The 27206-nt window shown below is 38.9% G+C and overlaps 1 protein-coding gene across 2 annotated transcripts in view; it reads left to right on the top strand.

Moving 5' to 3' along the window:
• The first annotated feature begins 8371 nt into the window (after positions 1-8371).
• LOC124258113 (tyrosine-protein kinase SRK2-like) overlaps positions 8372-27206 on the top strand; it is a 126706-nt gene continuing 107871 nt past the window's right edge. The window contains exon 1 of one of the 2 annotated variants that reach the window (XM_046692182.1): positions 8372-8458. Coding sequence is in view for 1 of the 2 variants with exons in the window: in XM_046692181.1 (XP_046548137.1) it covers positions 24589-24607 (19 nt within the window). In the remaining variant the exon portion in view is untranslated. Of the gene's footprint in view, positions 8459-24492; positions 24608-27206 lie in introns of those variants that run through there. The other variant, XM_046692181.1, reaches the window with a different exon arrangement.

Below are 27206 nucleotides of genomic sequence, written 5' to 3'. Positions count from 1 at the left end.
TTGTAGATGTTACTAGACAGGTTGATGCGGCTACTATAGAGCAGTTGTAGATGTTACTAGTCAAGTTGATGCGGCTACTGTAGAGCAGTTGTAGATGTTACTAGTCAAGTTGATGCGGCTACTGAAGTGCAGTTGTAGATGTTACTAGTCAGGTTGATACAGCTACTATAGAGCAGTTGTAGATGTTACTAGTCAAGTTGATGTGGCTACTGTATAGCAGTTGTAGATGTTACTAGTCAAGTTGATGCGGCTACTATAGAGCAGTTGTAGATGTTACTAGTCAAGTTGATGCGGCTACTGTAGAGCAGTTGTAGATGTTACTAGTCAAGTTGATGCGGCTACTAAAGTGTAGTTGTAGATGTTACTAGTCAAGTTGATGCGGCTACCATAGAGCAGTTGTAGATGTTACTAGTCAGGTTGATGCGGCTAATATAGAGCAGTTGTAGATGTTACTAGTCAAGTTGATGTGGCTACTGTATAGCAGTTGTAGATGTTACTAGTCAAGTTGATGCGGCTACTATAGAGCAGTTGTAGATGTTACTAGTCAAGTTGATGCGGCTACTGTAGAGCAGTTGTAGATGTTACTAGTCAAGTTGATGCGGCTACTAAAGTGTAGTTGTAGATGTTACTAGTCAAGTTGATGCGGCTACCATAGAGCAGTTGTAGATGTTACTAGTCAGGTTGATGCGGCTAATATAGAGCAGTTGTAGATGTTACTAGTCAAGTTGATGCGGCTACTATAGAGCAGTTGTAGATGTTACTAGTCAAGTTGATGCGGCTAATATAGAGCAGTTGTAGATGTTACTAGTCAAGTTGATGCGGCTACTGTATAGCAGTTGTAGATGTTACTAGTCAAGTTGATGCTGCTACTATAGAGCAGTTGTAGATGTTACTAGTCAAGTTGATGCTGCTACTGTAGAGCAGTTGTAGATGTTACTAGTCAAGTTGATGCTGCTTCTATAGAGCAGTTGTAGATGTTCCTGGTCAAGTTGATGCGGCTACTATAGGGCAGTTGTAGATGTTACTAGTCAGGTTGATGCGGCTACTATATAGCAGTTGTAGATGTTACTAGTAAAGTTGATGCGCCTACTGTATAGCAGTTGTAGATGTTACTAGTCAAGTTGATGCAGCTACTAAAGTGCAGTTGTAGATGTTACTAGTCACGTTGATGCGGCTACTGTAGAGCAGTTGTAGATGTTACTAGTCAAGTTGATGCTGCTACTATAGAGCAGTTGTAGATGTTACTAGTCAAGTTGATGCGGCTACTGAAGTGCAGTTGTAGATGTTTCTAGTCACGTTGATGCGGCTACTATAGAGCAGTTGTAGATGTTACTAGTCAAGTTGATGCTGCTACTATAGAGCAGTTGTAGATGTTATTAGTCAAGTTGATGCGGCTACTGAAGTGCAGTTGTAGATGTTACTAGTCAAGTTGATGCGGCTACTATAGAGCAGTTGTAGATGTTACTAGTCAGGTTGATGCGGCTAATATAGAGCAGTTGTAGATGTTACTGGTCAAGTTGATGCGGCTACTATATAGCAGTTGTAGATGTTACTAGTCAAGTTGATGCGGCTACTAAAGTGCAGTTGTAGATGTTACTAGTCAAGTTGATGCTGCTACTATAGAGCAGCTGTAGATGTTACTAGTCAAGTTGATGCGGCTACTGTAGAGCAGTTGTAGATGTTACTAGTCAAGTTGATGCAGCTACTATAGAGCAGTTGTAGATGTTACTAGTCAAGTTGATGCAGCTACTATAGAGCAGTTGTAGATGTTACTAGTCAAGTTGATGCAGCTACTATAGAGCAGTTGTAGATGTTACTAGTCAAGTTGATGCGGCTACTGTACTGCAGTTGTAGATGTTACTAGTCAAGTTGATGCGGCTACTATAGAGCAGTTGTAGATGTTACTAGTCAAGTTGATGCAGCTACTGTAGAGCAGTTGTAGATGTTACTAGTCAAGTTGATGCAGCTACTGTAGAGCAGTTGTAGATGTTACTAGTCAAGTTGATGCGGCTACTATAGAGCAGTTGTAGATGTTACTAGTCAAGTTGATGCGGCTACTATAGAGCAGTTGTAGATGTTACTAGTCAAGTTGATGCGGCTACTGTATAGCAGTTGTAGATGTTACTAGTCAAGTTGATGCAGCTACTGTAGAGCAGTTGTAGATGTTACTAGTCAAGTTGATGCAGCTACTGTATAGCAGTTGTAGATGTTACTAGTCAAGTTGATGCAGCTACTGTACTGCAGTTGTAGATGTTACTAGTCAAGTTGATGCAGCTACTGTACTGCAGTTGTAGATGTTACTAGTCAAGTTGATGCAGCTACTGTAGAGCAGTTGTAGATGTTACTAGTCAAGTTGATGCAGCTACTGTATAGCAGTTGTAGATGTTACTAGTCAAGTTGATGCAGCTACTGTATAGCAGTTGTAGATGTTACTAGTCAAGTTGATGCAGCTACTGTACTGCAGTTGTAGATGTTACTAGTCAAGTTGATGCGGCTACTGTAGAGCAGTTGTAGATGTTACTAGACAGGTTGATGCGGCTACTATAGAGCAGTTGTAGATGTTACTAGTCAAGTTGATGCGGCTACTATAGAGCAGTTGTAGATGTTACTAGTCAAGTTGATGCGGCTACTATAGAGCAGTTGTAGATGTTACTAGTCAAGTTGATGCAGCTACTATAGAGCAGTTGTAGATGTTACTAGTCAAGTTGATGCGGCTACTATAGAGCAGTTGTAGATGTTACTAGTCAAGTTGATGCAGCTACTGTACTGCAGTTGTAGATGTTACTAGTCAAGTTGATGCGGCTACTGTAGAGCAGTTGTAGATGTTACTAGTCAAGTTGATGCGGCTACTATAGAGCAGTTGTAGATGTTACTAGTCAAGTTGATGCGGCTACTATAGAGCAGTTGTAGATGTTACTAGTCAAGTTGATGCGGCTACTATAGAGCAGTTGTAGATGTTACTAGTCAAGTTGATGCGGCTACTATAGTAGCAGTTGTAGATGTTACTAGTCAAGTTGATGCGGCTACTATAGAGCAGTTGTAGATGTTACTAGTCAAGTTGATGCAGCTACTGTATAGCAGTTGTAGATGTTACTAGTCAAGTTGATGCAGCTACTGTATAGCAGTTGTAGATGTTACTAGTCAAGTTGATGCGGCTACTGTAGAGCAGTTGTAGATGTTACTAGTCAAGTTGATGCTGCTACTATAGAGCAGTTGTAGATGTTACTAGTCAAGTTGATGCAGCTACTGTATAGCAGTTGTAGATGTTACTAGTCAAGTTGATGCAGCTACTATAGAGCAGTTGTAGATGTTACTAGTCAAGTTGATGCGGCTACTATATAGCAGTTGTAGATGTTACTAGTCAAGTTGATGCGGCTACTATAGAGCAGTTGTAGATGTTACTAGTCAAGTTGATGCAGCTACTGTACTGCAGTTGTAGATGTTACTAGTCAAGTTGATGCAGCTACTGTATAGCAGTTGTAGATGTTACTAGTCAAGTTGATGCAGCTACTATAGAGCAGTTGTAGATGTTACTAGTCAAGTTGATGCAGCTACTGTAGAGCAGTTGTAGATGTTACTAGTCAAGTTGATGCGGCTACTGTATAGCAGTTGTAGATGTTACTAGTCAAGTTGATGCGGCTACTATAGAGCAGTTGTAGATGTTACTAGTCAAGTTGATGCAGCTACTATAGAGCAGTTGTAGATGTTACTAGTCAAGTTGATGCAGCTACTATAGAGCAGTTGTAGATGTTACTAGTCAAGTTGATGCGGCTACTATAGAGCAGTTGTAGATGTTACTAGTCAAGTTGATGCGGCTACTGTACTGCAGTTGTAGATGTTACTAGTTGGGGGCGGTGGGGTAGCCTACTGGTTAAAGCGTTCACTCGTCACACCGATGACGCGGGTTCGGTTCTCTACATGGGTACAATGTGTGAAGCCCATTTCTGGTGTCAGTCGCCGTGATATTGCTGGAATATTGCTTAACAGCTGCGTAAAACTTAACTCACTCACTCACTAAATACACAGTGATGTTTCACATCACGCCATATACATATAGCTGCAAATGACAAGTTTGAAACTAAAAAACCCAGGTGTTATAATACGTTTTGTTAAAAAAATAAAATACTGTAAATATAAAATATACATATATATATACATCATCCTAGCATATATATATATATATGCTTACATCATCGGAGCATTCATCCTGATGAAGGAATAAGAATACAATCCGAAACTTTATGTTCCTAATAAAAGTTTACATCTATAAATATCTCTCCCCTTTACATGTGTTGAAATAATGTATTTTATCCTTATTGAAAATGTGTCACAAAATAATTACGTCATGTTATTTAGAGCATCAAAATATATAGTATACATCACTGGGTCCGTGTATAACGGCCTACACTATTCATGCCGCACCTTCCTCGGCAGGTGTACACAGCACCTCCACATGTTCGCTGTTGCAATACGAAACCACCGTGACCCAGCACAGCTGTGTCGCGGAGAGTGGCTTTCATATATTACCATACATTGCGTCTCTGTGATTAGTCTAGCGTACGTATTTTCTTCAGTGTGGTAAAATGAATTCTTTAAAAAAATAATACTAAGGTCGCATTATTTCCATAATCGTTACACCATTAATTTGAAATCGTAAAAAATGAATTTCCGTGCATGTCTGAAACATACTGCATGAGGTTGGATTCTTTTAATCACCACACTATTAATTTGAAATTGTTAAAAAAAATGAATTTCTGTGAGGTCTGAAAGAATTTGAGGTCGCAATATTTACAGAATCATAACAATATTGATTTGAGATTGTAAAATAAAATGAATTTCCGTGATGTCTGAAATATTCAGAGGTCGCATTATTTACATAATTATAATGTTACAAATGACAGACAGACAGACAGACAGACAGTTTTATTCAGTAAAAGGTCACAGGCCCATAATACAGACAGATGCATGGTGACACATCACAAAAATGGTACACATAGAGCTATAAACAAGCTCTGCTCTTAATTCTAACTGACCCGTGAAGATCCGGGGTAGAATAGGTCTCCAGCAACCCATGCTTGCCACAAAAGGCGACTATGCTTGTCGTAAGAGGCGACTAACGGGATCGGGTGGTCAGGCTCGCTGACTTGGTTGACACATGTCATCGGTTCCCAATTGCGCAGATCGATGCTCATGCTGTTGATCACTGGATTGTCTGGTCCAGACTCGGTTATTTACAGACCGCTGCCATATAGCTTGAATATTGCTGAGTGCGGCGTAAAACTAAACTCACTCACTCACTTAATTCTAATTTGTATATTATATAAAAATGGACTAACATTCTTAATCACAACAACATTGGTAGACTGCATAATATTTATAAAGTTGTTTATTACTGACGTTGACTAAAATATTTCACAATATCTTTATCTCAAACATCAGAAAAACATTCACAGATATGCAAAATATGCTACTCATCTTCAACAACATAAATACCTTTCGATTTACAAAATCAACAAAATCTTTCATTAGCAGCCTTATTTTCATATCTCCCAGTCTCTATTGCGAAGTTAAAATTTCCACATCTGAATTTTGAAAGGACAGGTCTCAACTTTAAAGTTTAAACTTATACAAATGAATTTCCTTGCATGTCTGAAACATGAGGTCGCATTATTTTCATAATCATTACACTATTAATTTGAATTCGAAATTTGTAACCATGTTTAGTAAATTAGTATTGTTAAAACAATATAAATAACGTCATCTTGGGTGTAACAGATAACCTGGAATACCATGTATTAGACTAAGGCTTAGTCTCTGAATATATATAATTTTGATAGTAACAAACAAGCCCATTTATATTGAAAAGGAGCCCTAGGGAGACCAGAGATTAAGGCTTAGTCTCTGAATATATATAATTTTGATAGTAACAAACAAGTCCCTGAATATATATATAATTTTTGATAGTCATTTATATTGAAAAGGAGCCCTAGGGAGACCAGAGATTAAGGCTTAGTCTCTGAATATATATAATTTTGATAGTAACAAACAAGCCCATTTATATTGAAAAGGAGCCCTAGGGAGACCAGAGATTAAGGCTTAGTCTCTGAATATATATAATTTTGATAGTAACAAACAAGCCCATTTATATTGAGCCCTAGTAACAAACAAGCCCATTTATATTAACAAACAAGCCCATTTATATTGAAAAGGAGCCCTAGGGAGACCAGAGATTAAGGCTTAGTCTCTGAATATATATAATTTTGATAGTAACAAACAAGCCCATTTATATTGAAAAGGAGCCCTAGGGAGACCAGAGATTAAGGCTTAGTCTCTGAATATATATAATTTTGATAGTAACAAACAAGCCCATTTATATTGAAAAGGAGCCCCAGGGAGATCAGAGATTCAGAACCTGAGGAAATCTAGACTTGCTTTATTTAGGGCTTTAGCACTGCAGAGAGAGCTTGGCAGTAGGGAAATTAATGTGGTTCAGGGACTGTGAGACAGACTAACCATCTATTTACGCATACATTTTTATACAACCAAAAAAAGGAACACTCGATTCTTTCAAATAACTAAAGTTCATCTCTATATGTTCTTTACTGTTGTTGAGTAGTATATAATGTATCGTGAAACCAATTAAATAAATTCTGCTTTCATGTAAATCAAACTTCACCTGCTGAGAAATTGACCTGTCTTCCTGAGGGCGCATTGACATATTCATTCATCGGCTTTCACCCAACGCGGGCATGCGCACGACCGGTATCCTAAGGTCACGTGATCTGTGAATGAAGTCCTTGTGTTCGTGATGTCGAATGTCAAGTTGATTTATTGGACGATATTGGTTCCTGTTGAAGCAAACATTCCTGAGCTACGAACCGGAAGCGAGAGATAATAAATGTGCTGAAGTTAAATCTATGACAAAGTTTAGTGCAAAGGGCAGTGTGGATAGCACATTCCCGCCCCCCGTACCCTGAGTCATGATGACGCCATTCTTATCACCCCCCACCCCTCCCTGCCGACCTTGACACAATGCCTTGATGTACCTATGATAACAGAAGATTTTCTTCAAAATAACCGGGGCGGTGGGGTACCCCAGTGGTTAATGTGATCACTCGTCACGCCGAAGACCTGGGTTCGATTCCACGCATGGGTACATTTGGTGCAACCCATTTCTAGTGTCCCCTGCCGCTCACTCCCTTCCACTCAACCCCACCCCATCCCATACACCCCTCAACCCGTGAAGATCTTCATAATAGAATTGATCTTCAGTGACCTATGAATGTCGAAAGAGGCGACTAACGTGATCGGGTGGTCAGGCTCGCTGGTCAACTTGGTTGCCACATGTCATTGTATCTCAATTGCGTAGATCGATGCTCATGTTGTTGATCACTGGATTGTCTGGTCCAGACTCGATTATTTACAGACCGCCGCCATATAGCTGGAATATTGCTGAGTGCGGCGTTAAACAACAACAACAACAACAACAACAACAACAACAACCAACCACATACACCCCTCTCCACCTAATTATATATCCTTAGGTTCGTTTTCTGCATTGTTTAAACGTTTTCTCGCCATTTGGACGGTGTAAGCGCATTTAATCGAAAAACGAATCAGACAATCTAGTGATTGAGGGGCGGTGGGGTAGCCTAGTGGTTAAAGCGTTGGCTCGTCACGCCGAAGACCCGGGTTCGATTCCCCACATGGGCAAAATGTGTGAAGCCCATTTCTGGTGTTCCCCGCCATGATATTGCTGGAATATTGCTCAAAGCGGCGTAAAACTAAACTCAGTCCGTCAGTCTATTGATTGATATCATGAACACGACCCACGAACACGTCAGCCTCATCAATGAACCTTACTTCCAGATTTGCTAAGTCCGTCGCATCTGGTGATCGTTGGCACAAGGGTGACGTCATAATGGACAGTTATGACGTCATATACAGCGAGCACCTGTCTGACGGTATGTGGCAGCGTTCTGTCAGCATAGCGTGTACGTATCGCGTTGAAATGTTGCATTCATTAAAAAAATCCACTATCATAATAGTGTCAATTCCGATAACTTGTGGTGTCGAAAGTGAGACCTGACCAACACCGACATTTAGCTATTTATAGAACAGTGCCGAAACGTTGACAACCTCATGAGCAGATGATGATGAGGCTGTTTCGATTTGTTTAACACCTTTTTCCAAACACACTCCAGAAAGTAACACTGAATTAATAGTAAACGTCTTTGGAGATATGTTCGACATTTCCACTTGTTGGTATGTCAGGCGTTTTGAAATAATTTCGCGGGAACTCCCTAAGAAAAAAAAATACATGACGTCATGGGGGGATACCCCACTTATGCGACCTTGACCCGTAATTTACATCTCTCGCCTACTTACACGAGTTCATGGACTCGACTTGATGGTGTCCGGAATGCTTATGACAGAACGTAATGGCGTGTATTCGGAGGTAAGAATTGACAATACACGCACCTTGTCACCTCTCGTTTTGCTTCGGTGCATTTGATTTCAGGACAAAATGACACATGATTTCCATTTTTTGCGCGAGAACCCAAATATGTCAAGCTCAAGATGGCGGACAAGACTTCCTGTCCCACGGTGGGACTTATATTTATGTGCGAAAAGAGTCGACATGTCTCCCACAGGCATGTCCTACACCGTTGACATATATCCAGTGCTTATCCGTCATTTACACAAATAATATGGCAGATTCATTGGTTAATAATGACGGGAGGGTTTTCCTTAGAGCGTATGTCCCATCGCAAGGATGTATGACACACTTGTCAATGTCAGGCGAAGCTTAAGAAGTGACACGATACTCGTCAATTGCTTGACACCGATATTTACAATGTATTTTTTCACGATACAAGGCTGTTTTGTGGTTCACAAGCACTGCTATTTGGAGTTATGTATATATTCGATGTCTAATCAAGATTTAATTTGAATGTTACTCTCAAACGAGTACACGTGGTCGAGGAATTGGAAGGTGTGTCCACTGGTCCGGTGTTGCAATATCTTGTGTACATACTCACGAGTAGGCGGGGAGATTTGGCGGGTATATATAGCCCTTAACCACATCCTACCACGCGTGTAGAATTCTCATTTGTGTTATAATGTAACAAGATATGAATAAAATAGGAAAATTATAAGATGCAGATTATCAAATTACATTGGAAATGGTATGGATTATTTCACCAGGGTTACTTTTTGTGTGCATTATTGGTGGTGTAAATGTACCCTATTCACTGAAATAACTTAATAAGAGTGGTGAGTGCTCAGCTACTGGGGATGTTTGTTTGAAACACAGTAACATTTGTTGGGTCGGCGATCAAGCAGTAATAAATGAATTTGAAGAGTTGATGAATATACTTTTTTCATAACAGTTTTTTAAAATACACAACAAAATGTGGAATATCATGTGAGTGATTGGTCTTTGTGTGGGACACTGATTAAACTTGCTAAATGATCAGTTAAGAAGGTTAAGTTGTGGTTACTGGAAGCGAGCACTGATTATGGCCAATACAGTACCCTCAACTAAGGTGAAACTGAATACGATATTGACAGTAATATTTTATTCAGTATACATAGGGACTGTATGGAACATCACTTTCACTTTCTGCGCGACTCTTAGTTGCCATGTTAATAGAAACAAGAGCAAACACATTGGTGTCATTTATGTAATCCATCAATCCACTTTACTCAGTTCTATTTAATTATTTCAGTTTCAGTGATGCATACTGAAATTTTGAAAGGCGTTATTTTGACTTGATCTACGTATTATTCCCGATATATGAGATGCTATTGATAATTTCAAGGGAGTCGTAAGACTCTTTAAGTGGCGATATTGATTAATGGGCTATATTGATTTGAAATAATATTTATTTGATTTATGTTCCTTAGGCCAGACCAATTTTATTTCTTGTTTTATGGATTTTTGTCCTCAGAAAACCTAAAGGCAGCAGGGAATAAGAATAAATATAAAAATCACCAGTCAAAGTAATATTACTTTTTAATACTAAAAGTGTTTTACTTTTGGCAATTTATGAAGTGTATATGGGGCAAAGGACAATCCAAAAAATTTGGGGGTAAGTTTACATTATTGGCCTGTAAAAACATTAGGATTTTATTTTTTGAGTGGGGAAATTTAATTTAATTTTCTTATTCGTGAACAAATAAGACCGGCGAATCCGAAAAACAAGAAATAAAATTAGTCTTGCCTTATATGTGAATTTATGAGAAATGTTAATTTTGTCTTTATAAAATGGTGCAATTTATAGGATTTGTAAGTGTTTGTAAAACATCATTTTTAGTCATATTATATTTTTAACCTTGGTTAGTTGCAAGATTATATTGCAAAGCGAAATGACTTCTTGTGTTCTTGTAATTTTAATTGAGGTAGTTACTTTGATGCATTTTAAGGCCGATGGGGTCGAGGTTAAAGCGCTTGCTAGTCAGACAGAAGGCCCAGGTTCAATTTCCCATATACCCATGAATGTCAGGGTTAGAATTGGTCTGCAGTAACCCATGCTTATCGTCAGAGGCGACTAACAGGATTGGGTGGTCAGACTCGCTGACTCGGTTGACAGGTGTCATCGGTTCCCAATTGCGCAGATCGATGCTAATGCTGTTGATCACTGGATTGTCTGGATTATTGCCGACTGCGGCACCAACCATGAATCCCCCCATATGTGTGAATCCCAATTGTTGTGTTTCCAGTGTTCTGTTGCGGGAATTAGGGGTGGGTATTGCAGAGAATATTCATATTGCGATATATTGCGATGCGGAAGCATATATTGCGATATGTATTGCAATATATTGCAAGGATTATTTTTTTAACAAAAACTACTCAAGTTAATGCTTGATTATAAAGCAAAAACACAACAAAATCACTATGATTGATTAACCTTTTATAAAAACTTTTAATCATGACAAAATAAAAATGTAAGTAGCATTTGGCACTAATGAAACAGGGAAAAGAACAATTAAAAAAACAGAAATATCCGAAGATTTCCGAGTGTTACGAAGTTTTCCGAATGCATGTCAAAATACCGGTTTTCGATCAGCATATCGCAATACGTATCGTTTTCATGTCTGAACCGGTAAACCGGTTATATTGCGCAGCCCTAGCGGGAATAGTGCTAAAAGTATTGTAATACCCAATTTGCAACTGGAGAGTCTTAGGTGGCTAACTGAAGGCAACTAACGGTGTCTACTCATTGGACCCACAGCTTCTCCTGATTTGCTTGCAACATGTGTCGCGTGTGCTTGTGTCAACTCGAGGTGTCTTTACACATTGTCTAGTCAAATCACTCGTCGTGACTGTTTGATAAATAGGTTGAAATACCTGGCATTACTTTTGTTATTGTCAAATTAATCGCCAAGATTAATGATTCCTGATAGCAGATCCACGAGGAGCTGTCCATACCACTGTTGATATTGTAGTCCTATCTGCGGCTTGTGTTTTCGGGTGACATTATCAATACTAAGGTGGGCGGACCGGATGTTTCCCATCATTCTGCCAAGTGTGGTTGACAAGCGGCTATTGCTCAGGAACTCATGTTTACAGCTCATTGATAACATTATATTGTTATCTGTCCCTAGAGTTTAAGTCTCGCCGAGGCGAATTGGAAATGAAAATGACCATGTTTAGGATGTTCGATTGTTTCGCAAGCTGAAATGATAAGGTACTTAGTTGAAAAGACATTCCTTTTGTCATCCTTGGCAGATGTCATGACTGCATGGCAAGGATGTCATGAATGACATGTGACTTTGAAGGACTATGTGATTATACTGATATCAGCTCAAGATTGTTACAGTTCAAATAATGACACCTAATAAGATGCCTCAAATTTACAAAATTCTACAAGCCATTAGGGCATGGACGCCTCAGTGATCTAAGGCACTGCCGGAGGGTAGCCTGGTTGCTAAAGCGTTCGCTCATCAACCTGAAGACCAGGGGCCCGTTCCTCAAAGCGATCGTAGCGCTACGACGGTCGTAAGTCTATGTTAAAATATGGGAGTTACGACCATCTTAGCGCTATGATCGCTTTGAGGAATGGGACCCAGGTTTCTATTTCCAACATGAGTACAATGTGTGATGCCCTGGTGTTATTGCTGGAATATTGCTAAAAGCGGTGTACAACCAAAACTCCCTCACTCACTCACTAAAGTACTGCAGTTTGCTGTGCAGAGTTGCATCCCTTGCCCTTCCTGGAAACTATGATCATGGGATTAGATTGGGGCAGTGTTTTGGCAAATTAGTTGTAAAGCAGTACTTTGTAATTTGTTTACCCCTAGTGCGATACATATTGCGACATATTGGGAGAGTGATGCTGATTGTACAAAATGTGTTATGGTTCTGATTACATCAGTTTAAGAATAAGGCTTGATAGTTACGGATTCTTTTTTCCTTTTTTCATGCAGTATGGAGTTTGTATAGTTTGCCGTTTGTCAATTTATTACAAAAGGGAACATCAGTTGTGAAAGTTGGTGTAGATTGTAACTTAACCATTGAGATAATCACAAAACTTATGATCTTTTACCTAATATACAAGTTCTTATAAAAGATACTGCAATATGTGACCGGGTGTAAAAACCTTGGAGTCAACTTTAAATTTGTGTGCAGACTCTTTCGGTGTTGTCACAACCCCTAGTGTACAGTACACAACCCTGTGCACTTAAAGAACCCATGAATCCGTTGGTATATGGCCAGATGGTGGCCACATGAATATATGCAAACACCTAGTTGCGGGTACAGCAACGTGCAGTAAACTTGGACAAAGTACTGTGACTACTTTTTCCATGACATTTTTTCCTATGACTTTTTTTCCGATCACCTGTGTCCCAGTCCACCCAGCTGTGAATGGGTATCGTAAGGATGGGAAAGTCACATTAACTCAGTGTGCTTAGTGGCTACAAGAGTTGTAGCTCCCCAGGGAGTTGAGATTGATAATATGATGTGCCGCTGAGATTGACATCCAATGATCGAGGGAAAAACAAAGAAGTGCTTTGAGCATGCATGTGGGATGTACTATAGTGCTATATAAATACCCATATAATAATTATAATAATAATATGAATCGTTTGAAATTGAGAAGTGTATTGTGGTATAGGAGTATACCAGTTATACACACAGTCCAAGTTCAGTTCCCACTTTATGTTTGTATTACTGTTAGCACCATCCCAGTGTTCATGGGTCTCACAGAAGTAGTGCATCACCTCAGTCTGTCCTCCAACGACCGCCTCTGTGGTGTAGTGGTTAGAGCGTCCGCCTGGAGAGCAGAAGGTCGCGGGTTCGATCCCCGACCGCGTCATACCAAAAGACGTTAAAATATCGTACTTGTTGGTTCCTGCCTGGCGCTCGGCATTTATGGGTACAACAAGGACTGGTCGGCTCGGAGTCAGTATAATGTGTCTGAGTGGGGTATTCATGCTTCACTGCGGCATGGTATCTCAGTGGGCTAGCACTATAAAACCAGCTTCAGTCTGGGCTATTACAAGCAGCCTCACATACACATACACACGCATGCACGTCGTCATATGAGCGAAATATTCTCAAGCATGACGTTAAACCCAATTTCACCTCACCTTTCCTCCAACATTAACTTTTTGGTGTCCCTCGCCGTGATGTTGCTGGAATATTGCTAAAAGCGGTGTAAAACCAAACTCAGTCAGTCAGTCAGTCCAACATTAACCTGACACGCCGTGAGGGGCAGCGGGGTAGCCTAGTCGGTAAAGCGTTGGCTCATCACGCCGAAGACCCGGGTTCGATTCCCCACATGGGCACAATGTGTGAAGCCCATTTCTGGTGTCCCCCGCCGTGATATTGCTGGAATATTTATATAAGCAGCGTAAAACTAAACTCAGTCAGTCAGTCAGTGACACATCGTGATGTAGCTGAAATACTGAATACTACAGCGTTGAACCAAACTGACTCTCACTCGCTTTTTCTACTTTCATGACAGAATTCTGGCATGGTTAGATTTTATTTCAAGTTCTCTCATCTTTATTGTCAGTGAAAGTTATATATATACATGCAAGGCCTGAAACAAACATCTAGTCTGTCCACAGTCCCTGAACCATATTATTTTCCCTACAGCCTAGCCCTCCCTGCAATACCAAAGCCCTAAATGAAGCAAGTCTAGATTTCCCCAGAATCTCTGGTCTCCCTGGGGCTCCTTTTCAGTTATAATGGGTTTATTTGTTACAGTCAAAATTATATATAATCAGAGACTAGGCATTAGCCTAACACACATCTACCTGTTGCGATTATTTCAGTCAAGATAACATATCTTTATGTCTATATACCTGGACAAGCTTCTCATAAAACAGTCGGTCCATGTAACCAGTTTATGCAGCTCACGCCCAGCATGGAGCATGTTGATATGATATCATTGTCAGCCATGCACCAGGCTCTCTTGTGCATAATAATAAACCTGACAGCGATTTCGCTCCTACTTTGCAGAGTTCATCAATTATGTATTTCACACCTTGATCAAAGGCATGGATTGAATTAGTGGACATCCAACTGAGTGCAGCTGCACACTTTTTGCGTCACGTGCAGCTGCGCACACCACCAGTGCAAGTGGGATTGGTTTAGGTTGTGCTAAAACTGATCAAATTCCTTCTCATCATGTGGTCGTGTAACTTATTCCGACATGCAATCTGAGCATTGGGCATACAGTTTTTCCATTGAACAAGCAGTTTTCCATTGAACATGCAATCTGTTTAGTAAGCAAGCTGTAGGTCCTTGGAAGATGCAGTGTCTCCAATGAAAAAGCAGTGTGTCCATTGAACAAGCAGTGTGTCCAATGAACAAGCAGTGTGTCCAATGAACAATCCGTTTTTCCTTTTAACAAGCAGTTTGTCCATTGAACATGCAGTTTGTCTAATGAACATGCTCTCGATCCATCGAACATGCATTTGTCCAATAAACAATTTGTATGTCTGTTGAACAAGGGGTTTGTCCATTGAACAAGCGGTTTGTCCATACAATTAGTCTGCCCAAGGAGTCTGCCCACTGAACAAAGAGTCTGTCCACTGAACAAAGAGTCTGCCCACTGAACACACAGTCTGTCCACTGAACAAAGAGTCTGCCCACTGAACACACAGTCTGTCCACTGAACAAGGAGTCTGCCCACTGAACACACAGTCTGTCCACTGAACAAAGAGTCTGCCCACTGAACACACAGTCTGTCCACTGAACAAGGAGTCTGCCCACTGAACAAGGTTCCACTGAACAAGGAGTCTGCCCACTGAACTAGGAGTCTGCCCACTGAACGTGCATTCACTAGTTTGAACATGCAACCTGTTTATTAACAAAGCATTCTTTATGGGAAACATGCTGTCTGTTTATGGATCATGCCCCCAATCTTTCTTTGTGCTTACTGTGATGAAACTTGCGACCTCCCAAGGCTTAAGATACATTGTTTTCTGTTGATCAGCCTCGCATGTCAATCTTTAAGCGTGGCACAGCAATCTTATGTCACAGTTCAGCTGAATTTCATGGAATGACAAACGAGCGAGAGCCTGTTTGAAAGTCTTGAAATGAATTCATAACTGTTTTTTATAACCTATCCATTATTTACAACTTTCTGCCAAGACAAATGGGATATTTTTATCCACAGCAGAAAAGAAATCTGTTCTATTCCGGAGTTCGTTCATATGTTCCTCAGAGAAATGTTTACAGAAGCGTGTCCGTGTTGGTGGATTGTGTCGGGATTGTGTCGAGGCTTGGATCAGTGCCTACAGTGTATTCACGTGCTGTGTTTTCAGTCACTTACATGTACAAGGCTAGCAGGTGGAATTACTTTGTAGAAGAAACAAAGATGTTATTCTTGGCATCGGGAAGCGGGCTTGTATATTCTTCATTGTCAGAAACACTGGGTAGGCAAATTATCGAGGGACAGAGATGATTTCAAATTCACCTCACAGGAAGTTGGTAGCGTGTGGCCTCCCTCCCACCATCCCCTTACTCCATACCTCGTCTCCATCACCCTCCCCCTGCCTCTGGCCCTCCCCCTCTTACTCATACTGGTTGGCGCCGCCGATTGATGCTCTCATACCTGTTGCTTTGCCATCATCAATGGCATACCCACCAAGATTTCTTCTTGGGAGTCGATGTTGGTTACAAGTTATAATTATTGTCTGCCTCGTTAACAGTAATGAAGAAATTTGTGGAAGAATTTCATTATAGTTATGATGAGATGGAATGTGGTCTATGCAGGAATGTGGCTTGTTGATGTATCTGAATTTGTTTTCTGTTCGTTCCAAGTTGATGTAATTTGAACTTTGTTGCTTGCTTAAAAGTAATGTTTCAGGAAATTGCAGCACTTTGTTCTTGATTTCAACAAACAGAATACAAGCTGGGTAAAAGGTCACTTGAGATTTGAAAGGATTAAACATGAAAAAGTAGATGGAGGTGAAGTGGTCCCCATGCAGGAAGTTATAAACATCGGCAGCAGTTGAGGCCATGTTTATTTTCATACAGGGTACATTATATAGTAAATATAAATCTCCTAGTCTTCTAGCAATTAGTGGTGTTCCGATTAATTGAAATAATCGAAGATTGGTCGAAGTGACCAAACGAATCGATCACATTTTCTCATAATCGAACACAAACGATTTTGGAACGGCTGTTTTAGTGTTTGAAACACTTGACGATGGAACATATCTTCGAAGTTGTCAGGGCCTGAAAACTTGTTTAATTCTTAGAAAACTCACTTCACTAACTGAAAAGTCATGACTGAATATTTCTTGAAGACTCCAGGAAGTTTATGTTCATGATATATTACTCATCACTTTAAAGTAGCAAGTTGCATCATGTTATACGTATCTGCAATAACAACCTTGGTAGGAAATCTGAAAAATGACGCTAACCAATTTTTCTTCGATGATTGTTCGTTGGTAATGAAGCAATCATCAATTGTGAGATTTCAACCAATTCCCAACACTACTAGCAATCCATATGATCAAATAGATGCAACTGATAAACAGGCAGAACAGGCTGGATAAGTGTCTCCAGTTTTACATGTTTTTTTTACATTTGTTTGTTTGTTTAATGCCAATATTCCAGCTTTATGATGATTGATATGGTTGTTTTAAATAATGTTGGATAATGTTGACCTTGACATCCTCTCCTGTTGTTTTTTAATCTAGGGACCTCATCAGTCTTTGCCTTTATTTATTTGTTCAGATCCCTTATCATGTTGAGGCATGACACAGTTTACAAGATAATCAAACAAGCAAGTCATGATAATCTCAGACAGTGTTAGTCATTCATCATTCGACATATTTTTTATATAATACTATGTAGTGTTTGTGTCGTGACTATCATAGGTGCACTTTAATTCAAAATGTGCAGTGAAAGATGGGCTGAAGGCAATTTAGATGCATGAAACTGATTAGGGTATCGCAATAAATGTGTAAAGATGATGATGATGGATGATGACAATGGTAATTATGATGATGAAGAAATATTAAGATGATGAAAGGGTAATTATGATGATGAAGAAATATTAAGATGATGATGAAGAAATATTAAGATGATGAAAGGGTAATTATGATGATGAAGAAATATTAAGATGATGATGATGAAATATTATGAAGATGATGAAAGGGTAATTATGATGATGAAGAAATATTAAGATGATGATGAAGAAATATTAAGATGATGAATGAAAGTAATAATTATGATGATGAAGAAATATTAAGAAGATGATGATGAAGAAATATTAAGATGATGAAAGGGTAATTATGATGATGATGATTAAGATATTATGGTAAATGATGATGAAGAAATATTATGATGATGAAGAAATATGGAAGAAGATGATGACAATAGTAATTATGATGAAGAAATATTATGATGATGACAATGGTAATTATGATGAAGAAATATTAAAATGATGATGGTGATGACAATGGTAATTATGTTGATGAAATATTAAGATGATGATGATGAAGAAATATGATGATGATGACAATGGTAATTATGATGATGAAGATGATGACAATGATAATGATGATGATGAAGAAATATGATGATGATGATGACAATGGTAATTATGATGATGAAGAAATATTAAGATAATGATGATGATGACAATGGTAATTATGATGAAGAAATATTAAGATGATGATGATGGCGATAACTTGTATGATTAGGTTTCCTGACTCTGAGGGTGTGGGTTCTTAATTCTGGATGGGACTCATCCCTAAGAATGGCTAGAATTTGTACTTTACTAAGAAAGTGTAATCCCAAATATAACATATGTTAGATAACTTGTATGTTCACTCATTCGCTGTAGGACATATCTAAATGTCAACTTCTACTAGCGCTGTACAGATAACTCATTTGAATTTCCTCATTTTCAGCATCAATTAATCACAACAAGTAAATGTTGGAGTCCGAGCTTTAAACCCCCAAACAAGTTTGTACTGCCTGCATAACTAAAGCCATTCAATGCAGCATGCAAATACTGAGTTCTTTAGGGTTGATTTACATTTGCAAGAGGACTCGCCACAATAAACACACAGTAAGCCTTGCCGGTGAAACCGATTCTCCGAAGGTTGAGGAGTGAGAAGTATATCAAGTATATAAATATATTTATCATCAATGAACATGGGTAGGAAGGAAGGCTCAGATGGTCTCTGGGAAGGTTCGGAGAAGGGTCCCATGTGGTGGAAAGGTTTGATATGATAAGGTCAGAATTACAGGCCTATCTCGTGTAGTACGTAGTACAGTATTCTATGGAAATACAAGCAAGGTTGGAGGTACATCCCGGCTGTAATAGAAGAAAGTCTGTGTTTGCTCTGTCAACAAATCCATGTTTTCATAGAAGTGCTATCTCCCAAGTTGAAACAATCTGAAGATTAGGTTTATTATGATGACTTTGTCCAGTCTTTTCTTGGCTTGCAACTGGGGAAAAAATCTTGAGAATAATGAAGGTTTTACTCAATTACACACGCTCATTTTTTAGTCTTTGAAACGTGACTCCTCCTCCCCAGGGTGGGATGCCATGGAGAATGTTGATGTTGGTTTCATGGAAATAACATTTTGCTGATTAATGCTCCAGGTATAGTAATCATGCTAATATGGATCCATTTTCACTTAGAATAGTTTTTGTATGTTTTGCAAGAAGTGTATTATATGTGTGTTAGATGTGAAGTTGAGTGCTTGTATTGAGAAGTTGTAGGTAGTTCCCACCGACTTTCAACAATGGAAACGTAACTTAATCTTTTGACAAGAAATTGTAATGCTTGACAAAGAATGACAACTTTGTGACTAACATGCTAAATACACAGAACTTAATGTCATTTTTGTTGCTGTTTAGGCAAATGCTACAAAAATATCATCATCATCATCATCATCATCATCAATATCCTCATGTTCATTGTCGCCGACCCCACATGGGTACAATGTGTTAAGCCCATTTCTGGTGTCCCCGCCATGATATTGTTGAATATTGCTAAAAGCGGCGTAAAACCACACTCACTCACCATTGTCGCCGGCGTCATGATCATCATCATCATCATCAATAATTCTGTGTTTACTTTGAGCCATTTCATGTTTTTCTAAGTATTTGCAGTGTGACAGATCACTCATCAATATTAAGCAATATGACATCGCCTGTAAACAATTAAGTCTGGGCCAGATGATCCAATGATTAATATTATGACCAACAATCCATGTATGATGAAACACGAGAACCGGAAGGTCGCTGGTTCGATCCCCTGACCGCGCCATACCAAAAGACGTTAAAATATGGTAATTTGTTGGTCCCTGCCTGGCTACTTGCATTAATGGGTACAACAAAGACTGGGCTCGGAGTCAGTATAATGTGTCTGAGTGGGGTATTCATGCTTCACTGCGGCATGGTATCTCAGTGGGCTAGCACTATAAAACCAGCTTCAGTTTGGGCTAGTACAAGCAAGCGACATACACATACACACGCATGCACGTTGTCATATGAGCTAAATATTCTCAAGCACGACGTTAAACCCAATTTCACCTCAACCTCACCAACAAACCATGTGATATGATGAAACACTCAACCATGATCAACCAGTCACTGAGTCTGATTACCAAATCCATAAGTTGCCTCTTACACCATCATCGGTTGTTTGGGACATAATGTCCTACTTTCAGGCAGAAAATACTCATCGTTGCAATAGAGTTCAGTGTCACTGGCAATTGAAACGAGCCTTGATGTGTGGTATCTTTACAGAAGATAAGACTTTGAGTATGAGAAGATTAGACATTAGAGTTGGGGCTTTTAGCATTCAAACAACATTGCTCCTGAAAGATGTGACTTTAATTTTAAGTACCCAGGAAACTCCCTTACAGTTTATAGACAAATATACTCTTGGTGTATTCATGAAGCTGTCTTTTCCAAATCTTTGCAGCTCATAACTGAAATTAGTCTTAGTGGCTAGAATTACAACAGACATAAGATTAGAGCTGCTATTACTGAGCTGTCTTAAACCTATTGCAGTTACCTTAAGGCAATTCTTAGCTAATGATGTGATTAATTAATTGGAGACATCCTTGTGACGTCTTATGAGTTTTGGGCGGAGGGGTAGCCTATTGGTTAAAGCGTTCGCTTGTCACGCTGAAGACCCGGGTTCGATACCCCGCATGGGTAAATGTGAAGCTCATTTCTGATGTCCTCCGCTGTGATATTGCTGGAATATTGCTAAATGTGGCGTAAAACCAAACTCACTCACTCATATCTCTGTTTGTGTTTTGAAAGTGAAAGTGAAAACTATAACGAAAACAACACAGTTTTGAAGTTACGGTATATATGAATCATTATGATACAGTAGAGCAAGACTAGTGATACATGACGTCTTGGGTTACAAAATGTGGCATTAGGTGACTGGTTTCTTTTCAATTTTTCGCAACATAAGCATGTCATCTTGTCAGAAAATCTTTTGATAAAATATATTTATTCAAAGCATGCACTACTGAATATATATATCATGGTGCACAGTTGTTCCATGTGAATGCAAGAAACCTGTAATTCTGGGTTTGAATCCTGGCGTGGCTGGTTATGTTTCTCGGTTTGTTGGTACCATTCCCATGCTGTGGGTTTCACTAACGGTAAATGTCTGTATCACTTCAGGCTTCCCTCTTGCACTGGGCTCATGTAACTGGAAGGAGTTCAAATTGGCTTTAAAACTCACTCACTCACTCACTCACTCACTCACTCTGAAGTACTGGGCTCATATAATTGTAAACCTCACTCACTCACTCACTCACTCACTCTGAAGTACTGGGCTCATATACGTTGATATAACTGGACGGAGTTCAAATTGGCATTAAACCTCACTCACTCACTCACTCTGAAGTACTGGGCCTCATATACGTTGATATAACTGGAGGGAGTTCAAATTGGCATTAAAACTCACCTCGCTCACTCTGAAGTACTTGGCTCATATACGCTGATATAACTGGACGGAGTTCAATTTGGCATTAAACCACTCACTCACTCTGAAGTATTTCCTTTTGATCTGATTTTACAGTTATAAAACATATGATTGGGTGATCAATTTCAATTTGGTTTTTTCTCCGTATAAGTTACCTGATGAAGGAGTAAGAATATATGTGTTCTCCAAATAAAGAAGTTATCATCCATAAGTTCTTGCCTTTATCTGTATCACATCTTAAAGCCGTTCAAAGATTCCGTAAAAGTCATTTAAACAACAGATTCTTGTCCGAAAATCAATAAAGGATACAATTTAAACAAACTGCTATTTAATGTTTAAATATTCCCGCCGGGATGTTGCTGGAACATTGCTAAAAGCAGCGTAAAACCAAACTCAGTCAGTCAGTTTAAATATTCAGTGCTGCTGAGGGCTATATGTAGAATTTCTAACTTCATATTTGTCTTCGAAGTGACTCAGTTTGTCAGATTAGACGTCAGTGTTATGAAAACATTTGAATGTTATATTCCGTACTTTTTCCACAGAACCAGGCAATTTTATTCTGATTACTTGAAAATATGCATATGCACTGAATAACCTTTCAACAATTTCTTCTGATCCATTCCATGTCTTTATACAGAAAGACGTCATAGCAATGATTACTCTGTCGATAATTCCAGTATAGTTCTAACCAAAATATTGTGTAGCCATATTGGTCATAGGAATATGAAAAAAGCTAATCAATACACTGAGATCAATACTTCCATACTGAGTTTCTTCAAAAAGCGTAATAAATCAACCATGTGGTTTCTACTAAAGTCCGGAGTCGTCTTTTAACTTTTTGAGCCGAAATTACCAATAATGAAACAGAGCCTCCCATAGTGTTCGCTGCACCCCCATGATATCCTATTGATCCATGAAAATAGATAGTCGCAACATCGCCAACTGCGATAATGTAGGTTGTTACTGCCAGTACGGTCGGATCGCAATCATGGCTTAACAGGGATGAGGAGGATGACGTCGGATGAAGCAACATCACGGCATGAGCCAAATTATCTCCATTTTCTAAAGTTTGGTTAAAGGGTTTATCAGCGATGGTACCGTGAAGGACGTTCCCCCTTCTCTGTGTAAGCGAGGGGTATGGAGTTGTGGTGTACTAGTGTAATTGTTTGAAATCTATGTGCTTGACGGTAAATTCAACTTAATGGCGAGGGTAACAATGGCTATTATGAAAGGAGGGATGCTATGTGGCGGGACGATGTTCTCATGGGAATATCTAAGTGGGGATATTACGGCTGTTATCTCTCGAGTAGCTAACACACTGCATTTAACCCAGTTGTTTTCAAGTTGAGTTTCGATAAAGGTAATACGTAAAAACATTGTTATCGTATGTTTTCAAGTCATGCGGAACTATCTTGGATGCTAGTTCTGTGATGAGCTGGATGATTATCGCTTTGGTTAATTATTTAATTTGATGTGTGAATGGGAGATCGATTTTTAGGAAATCATTGATTTAAGTAGTTTTGGAGACAACTGGTCCAATGTGTAATGCTTTCTGGACAACTGCCATTGTTGTAATGGCTTATGTAAGTCATTAAACGCTCGTTTCATTAATCCCTATATTTAACACAAAACTAATTCTGACAATATAACTGGTGTTGTAAGTGTTTCTGATTAAAATCTCCTGACTGCAAAATATAATTTGACAGTCAACTGATCTTCATTTTAAAGTTAAGTAATTGGAATCGAACAATGATGATAATTATCTTGTTTAATATGTCTAAGCTGAAGGGTTTGTATTGCAAGTGAAGGTTTATCAAAGTGTGAAAGAACATATAAATTATTGATGTGACAAAACCGTGAACTAATTTCACATGTTTGCAAGGGGCTACTGTTATGTTTAGTGTGTAAAGAACATCAATTCAAGTTATTCTTTGTGCGGTAATAGTTTTGATTATTAATAATAGAGGGTGTGTCCATGCATTGTTGGTAATTATGAAACACAAATTACTCACTGTAACGAATTGTAGCCAGCCCATTGTACATTAACACATAACAGTAATTTGCTCGCTCATTGCAAATTGATTCGTGTTCATTATCAGCAATTCTGGAATTATTAGTGGTTAATTATAGTGGGTGTTATTATGAAAAATTGTCAATAGCCTATTTTATAAAAATTAAGTTTTTGATGCCTCTTGAAAATATTGTTTTTTACTTGATTTAAAGTAAATGTACATGTTGTCAGTTTCTTGTCACATTCATTATACGGTTTTAAAGTTTTGTTGTAGTTGTCAATTTCTTGTCTTTTGAAATGTGACATTCAAAAGTGAATCAATTTCACAGCTGGAGATTTGGAATGTATGATCGTCAGTGTTTGATGAGATTGTTTGACAGAAATTTATAAAATCACTCACCCGAAATGAATCATTTATGTTCTCATGCAAATACACGCAGAAATTGTCTGGATGGCGTCACCAATTTTGTCTGGGAATTCCAGTTAATAATTGATCAGATAAAAACGGATGCATTGAGGACGGCTACAAAGACGACTGGAAATACGGTTTCAATTCCCTTGATTAAAATTCACAAATCAATCAAGTGTCATTTTCATTGAATACCGGGCTAAAACCATGTCGTAACTTTCACACCTGATTGACAATACCTGAAATTAACACCTTCGTTAATGCTGTCATTATCCCAACTCTTCCAGTAATGACATGCTCGGAATAAAATTTTAAATTTGAATAAATTAATCCCGCCATGGAGCCATTTATCGATTCAGTCTGTCTGGGAAAGTTTAAAACTGCAGAGAGTCCTTGTATATTAAAATGAGTCCAACAGTTTGGCTGGATCGATCGTTGATGCTCACAATGTGCACCTGAATTTGAAAGTAGCGTCAGGCTGATATTAATGCAGGTTTTGTTCCGACAATTCATTATCCAGCCTTACAGCTGTGGTTATGCAATTGAGAGTTGATTGACTCTTTCCGTATTGATTGGGTCACAACAATGCTAGGGAATACGCAGAAGAGAGCGTTACTCGGCTAGCATCGGCATCAGCTACGGTTTGGGTTCCTTCCAACAACCACTGTCAAAAGAAGGATGTACTTTAGCTTATTGTAATCACTCGTCTTGAGCTCATGTCAATGGATATATGGCTGCGGTTTGTTGTGGTAAGCAGTTTCTCTGTTGCTTCTGGAAGTGGCATTTCTCTGTTGATGATATACATGTTACGTTCAAACTGTTTTGATCTTCACAGGTTATTAATTGTGCTGTTTTTGTACCACCTTTGTACTCTTGCTTATCGTCATTCCTGTCTTTTCTCATGTCAGTTAAAGGAGATGAGATGGTTAGGTAGGCTTTTACTGTGTGGGTGAAATAGATTATGTTTTGGCAGAAACGTCTTGACCTTGTTTTGGTTATTTTTTATGACTTTTTTTACATTATGTTTTGTGATTTTGTGTGTGTTGGTTACAACATTTTTAAAATACTATCTTCCTACTAACACATGCTAAATAAGAAGACATTTTTTATTCCTTGTGCTGTTCGGAAACACTTCTGAGAGAAAGTTCTTTTTGGGTATATACTGTTTTCCGATAATATTGCTTCTTGTAAATTGTGTTTTCTTTGAAGTGGTCAAAGTGGGAAGTTTTCTGATTTGTACTTGTGCTAATTTCCGGAAGAATACCAGCCATGTGCGATCATCTTGATAGCACTTGTCATGAATTTACAGTATTTGACCTGTGTTTTTATCCAGAATCTCTCAACGCCAGTGATAAGACAGGATATGAATGGGGAGACAAGCAATTATACTACTCAACACAACTTAAGGACCGCTGATTATATAAATGATTGGTTGGTCTTTAAGTTCTTTGTAGTATTTTATGTTTTTAAGAAAGGAATTGTGTAGGACATCCAGTTTGTCTTGTGACTGTTTCTTGGTTTGTGAACACCATGTGGTGAGTGGTTAACCAAAGTGATAAATGTCTGAGATTTGCATCACTTTGGGCTTTCCTCGGGCGTTAAACGGCATACAGTTTGTCTTGGCAGTAAACCCAGCATTTACGCACTAATGCCACGCCACGCCACGCCACGCCAAGACCCAAAACTTTCAAAGTAAACTTTAAACATACCAAAAATTTTAAACGTAGCATTTTTGTTATTTTAATTTTCGGCTAAATTTTCCTACAATCGCCAGTGGCTGAGGGGATGGTATAAATCCAGCTAGGGTCTATGCAGGTAGCAAAGGCACTGTAAGTCCCCACGGTCCCTAGTATGGTGATCTACCTTCGGTTGCTGGCGATCTATAGCCCGTTTTTATATTGTATTGTCTTCATGAATAAATTATTTTTACATTTACCAGCTAGTTTTAGACACCATCTGTGATACTCTAGATATTTTACAGTCCTTCGATGACTGGTTATTTAACTACTTGTAACTAATGTGTATGTCAACCTTTTCTCGTCACTATATGGCTGAATATTGCCGATGTGACTTTAAATTTTAATTCACTCACTCACTCATGCCACGCCACGCCACGCCATGCCTGAATCTGTGTGTCTGTTTATGAGGATCTGAACATGTAGGTCTGAACAGATTGCTCAGAACATGGGGGGGTCTGAACGTATTGCGATATATTGGAAATTAAGTGTTTTACAGTAAGTGACACTAATTGTACAAGTAGATCCTATTGTTTACATTATAAGTCCCTATAAAAATATATGTTATGGTTCTGATAACAGTGAACAACAAAGAGAGTTCTATGGATATACAAATTAGCTTGATAACGGAGTTAGTAGCTACACCAAAACGTCGCTCATATTATATTAAAGAAGTTGTATATCCATAGAACTCTCCTCGTTGTTCATCACACCAACTTCTAAATGCCTTTCAAACAACTTGTCTGAACAGTGATCTCAAAATTTCGTTGCATAGTCAGGGATTCTATTTTCTTTTTTATACAATTTATACTATTACACTATGCCGTTTTGTCATTGAATAACGAAGGACAACATTTGTTGTGAATGCAAGTCTGTAGATTTTAATTTAAACCATAATCAAAATCACAAAAACTTCATAGATGTTCTTTACCCTATATACCGATTCTCAGACTGACTGACTGAGTTTGGTTTTACGCCGCTTTTAGCAATATTCCAGCAACATCACGGCGGGGGACACCAGAAATGGGCTTCACACATTGTACCCATGTGGGGAATCGAACCCGGGTCTTCGGCATGACGAGCCAATGCTTTAACCATTAGGCTACCCCACCGCCCCCGGTTCTCAGAAAAAATATTGCAATACATATCGTCTGAAACGCGGTAATACCGTGCAGTCCTATTGCAAACACTGGTACTTCCACCTCAGTATAGGGTCCAAGTTGAGTTGTTGAGAGATCTGATATTTACATGTATGATAGCGCCATGCAATAAACCAGATAAACACCGGGATATAACCAACGGTGTATTATCGCTGTTGACAGTGGGATAGACTTGTCACTGTGTACTACCAGTCCAGGCCATCCCGATTTGGTAACACAAAGCAGATAATCACTGTTTGATTCAGTGTAACACTAAATCTGGAGACCAATAAAGTTGCAGTGTATGTTTGCTGATGAAGAAGATTATTCGGATACGACCTGATTAATGGCAGACAAAATGTCACTGTGTTTGTTTTCATGGGAAAATGATAAATGATGCAAATATTGCTTTTCTGTCTTCAATACACCTCTATTGATGTCAGTGTTGGATAATGGGAAGGTCTGTTGATGCT

Source organism: Haliotis rubra, unplaced genomic scaffold, assembly GCF_003918875.1.
Source record: "Haliotis rubra isolate DU_JTF1 unplaced genomic scaffold, ASM391887v1 Scf683, whole genome shotgun sequence".
Taxonomy (NCBI): Eukaryota; Metazoa; Mollusca; class Gastropoda; order Lepetellida; family Haliotidae; genus Haliotis; species Haliotis rubra.
Note: the sequence above shows the minus strand (reverse complement) of the source record. Positions and strands in the feature narration are given on the sequence as shown.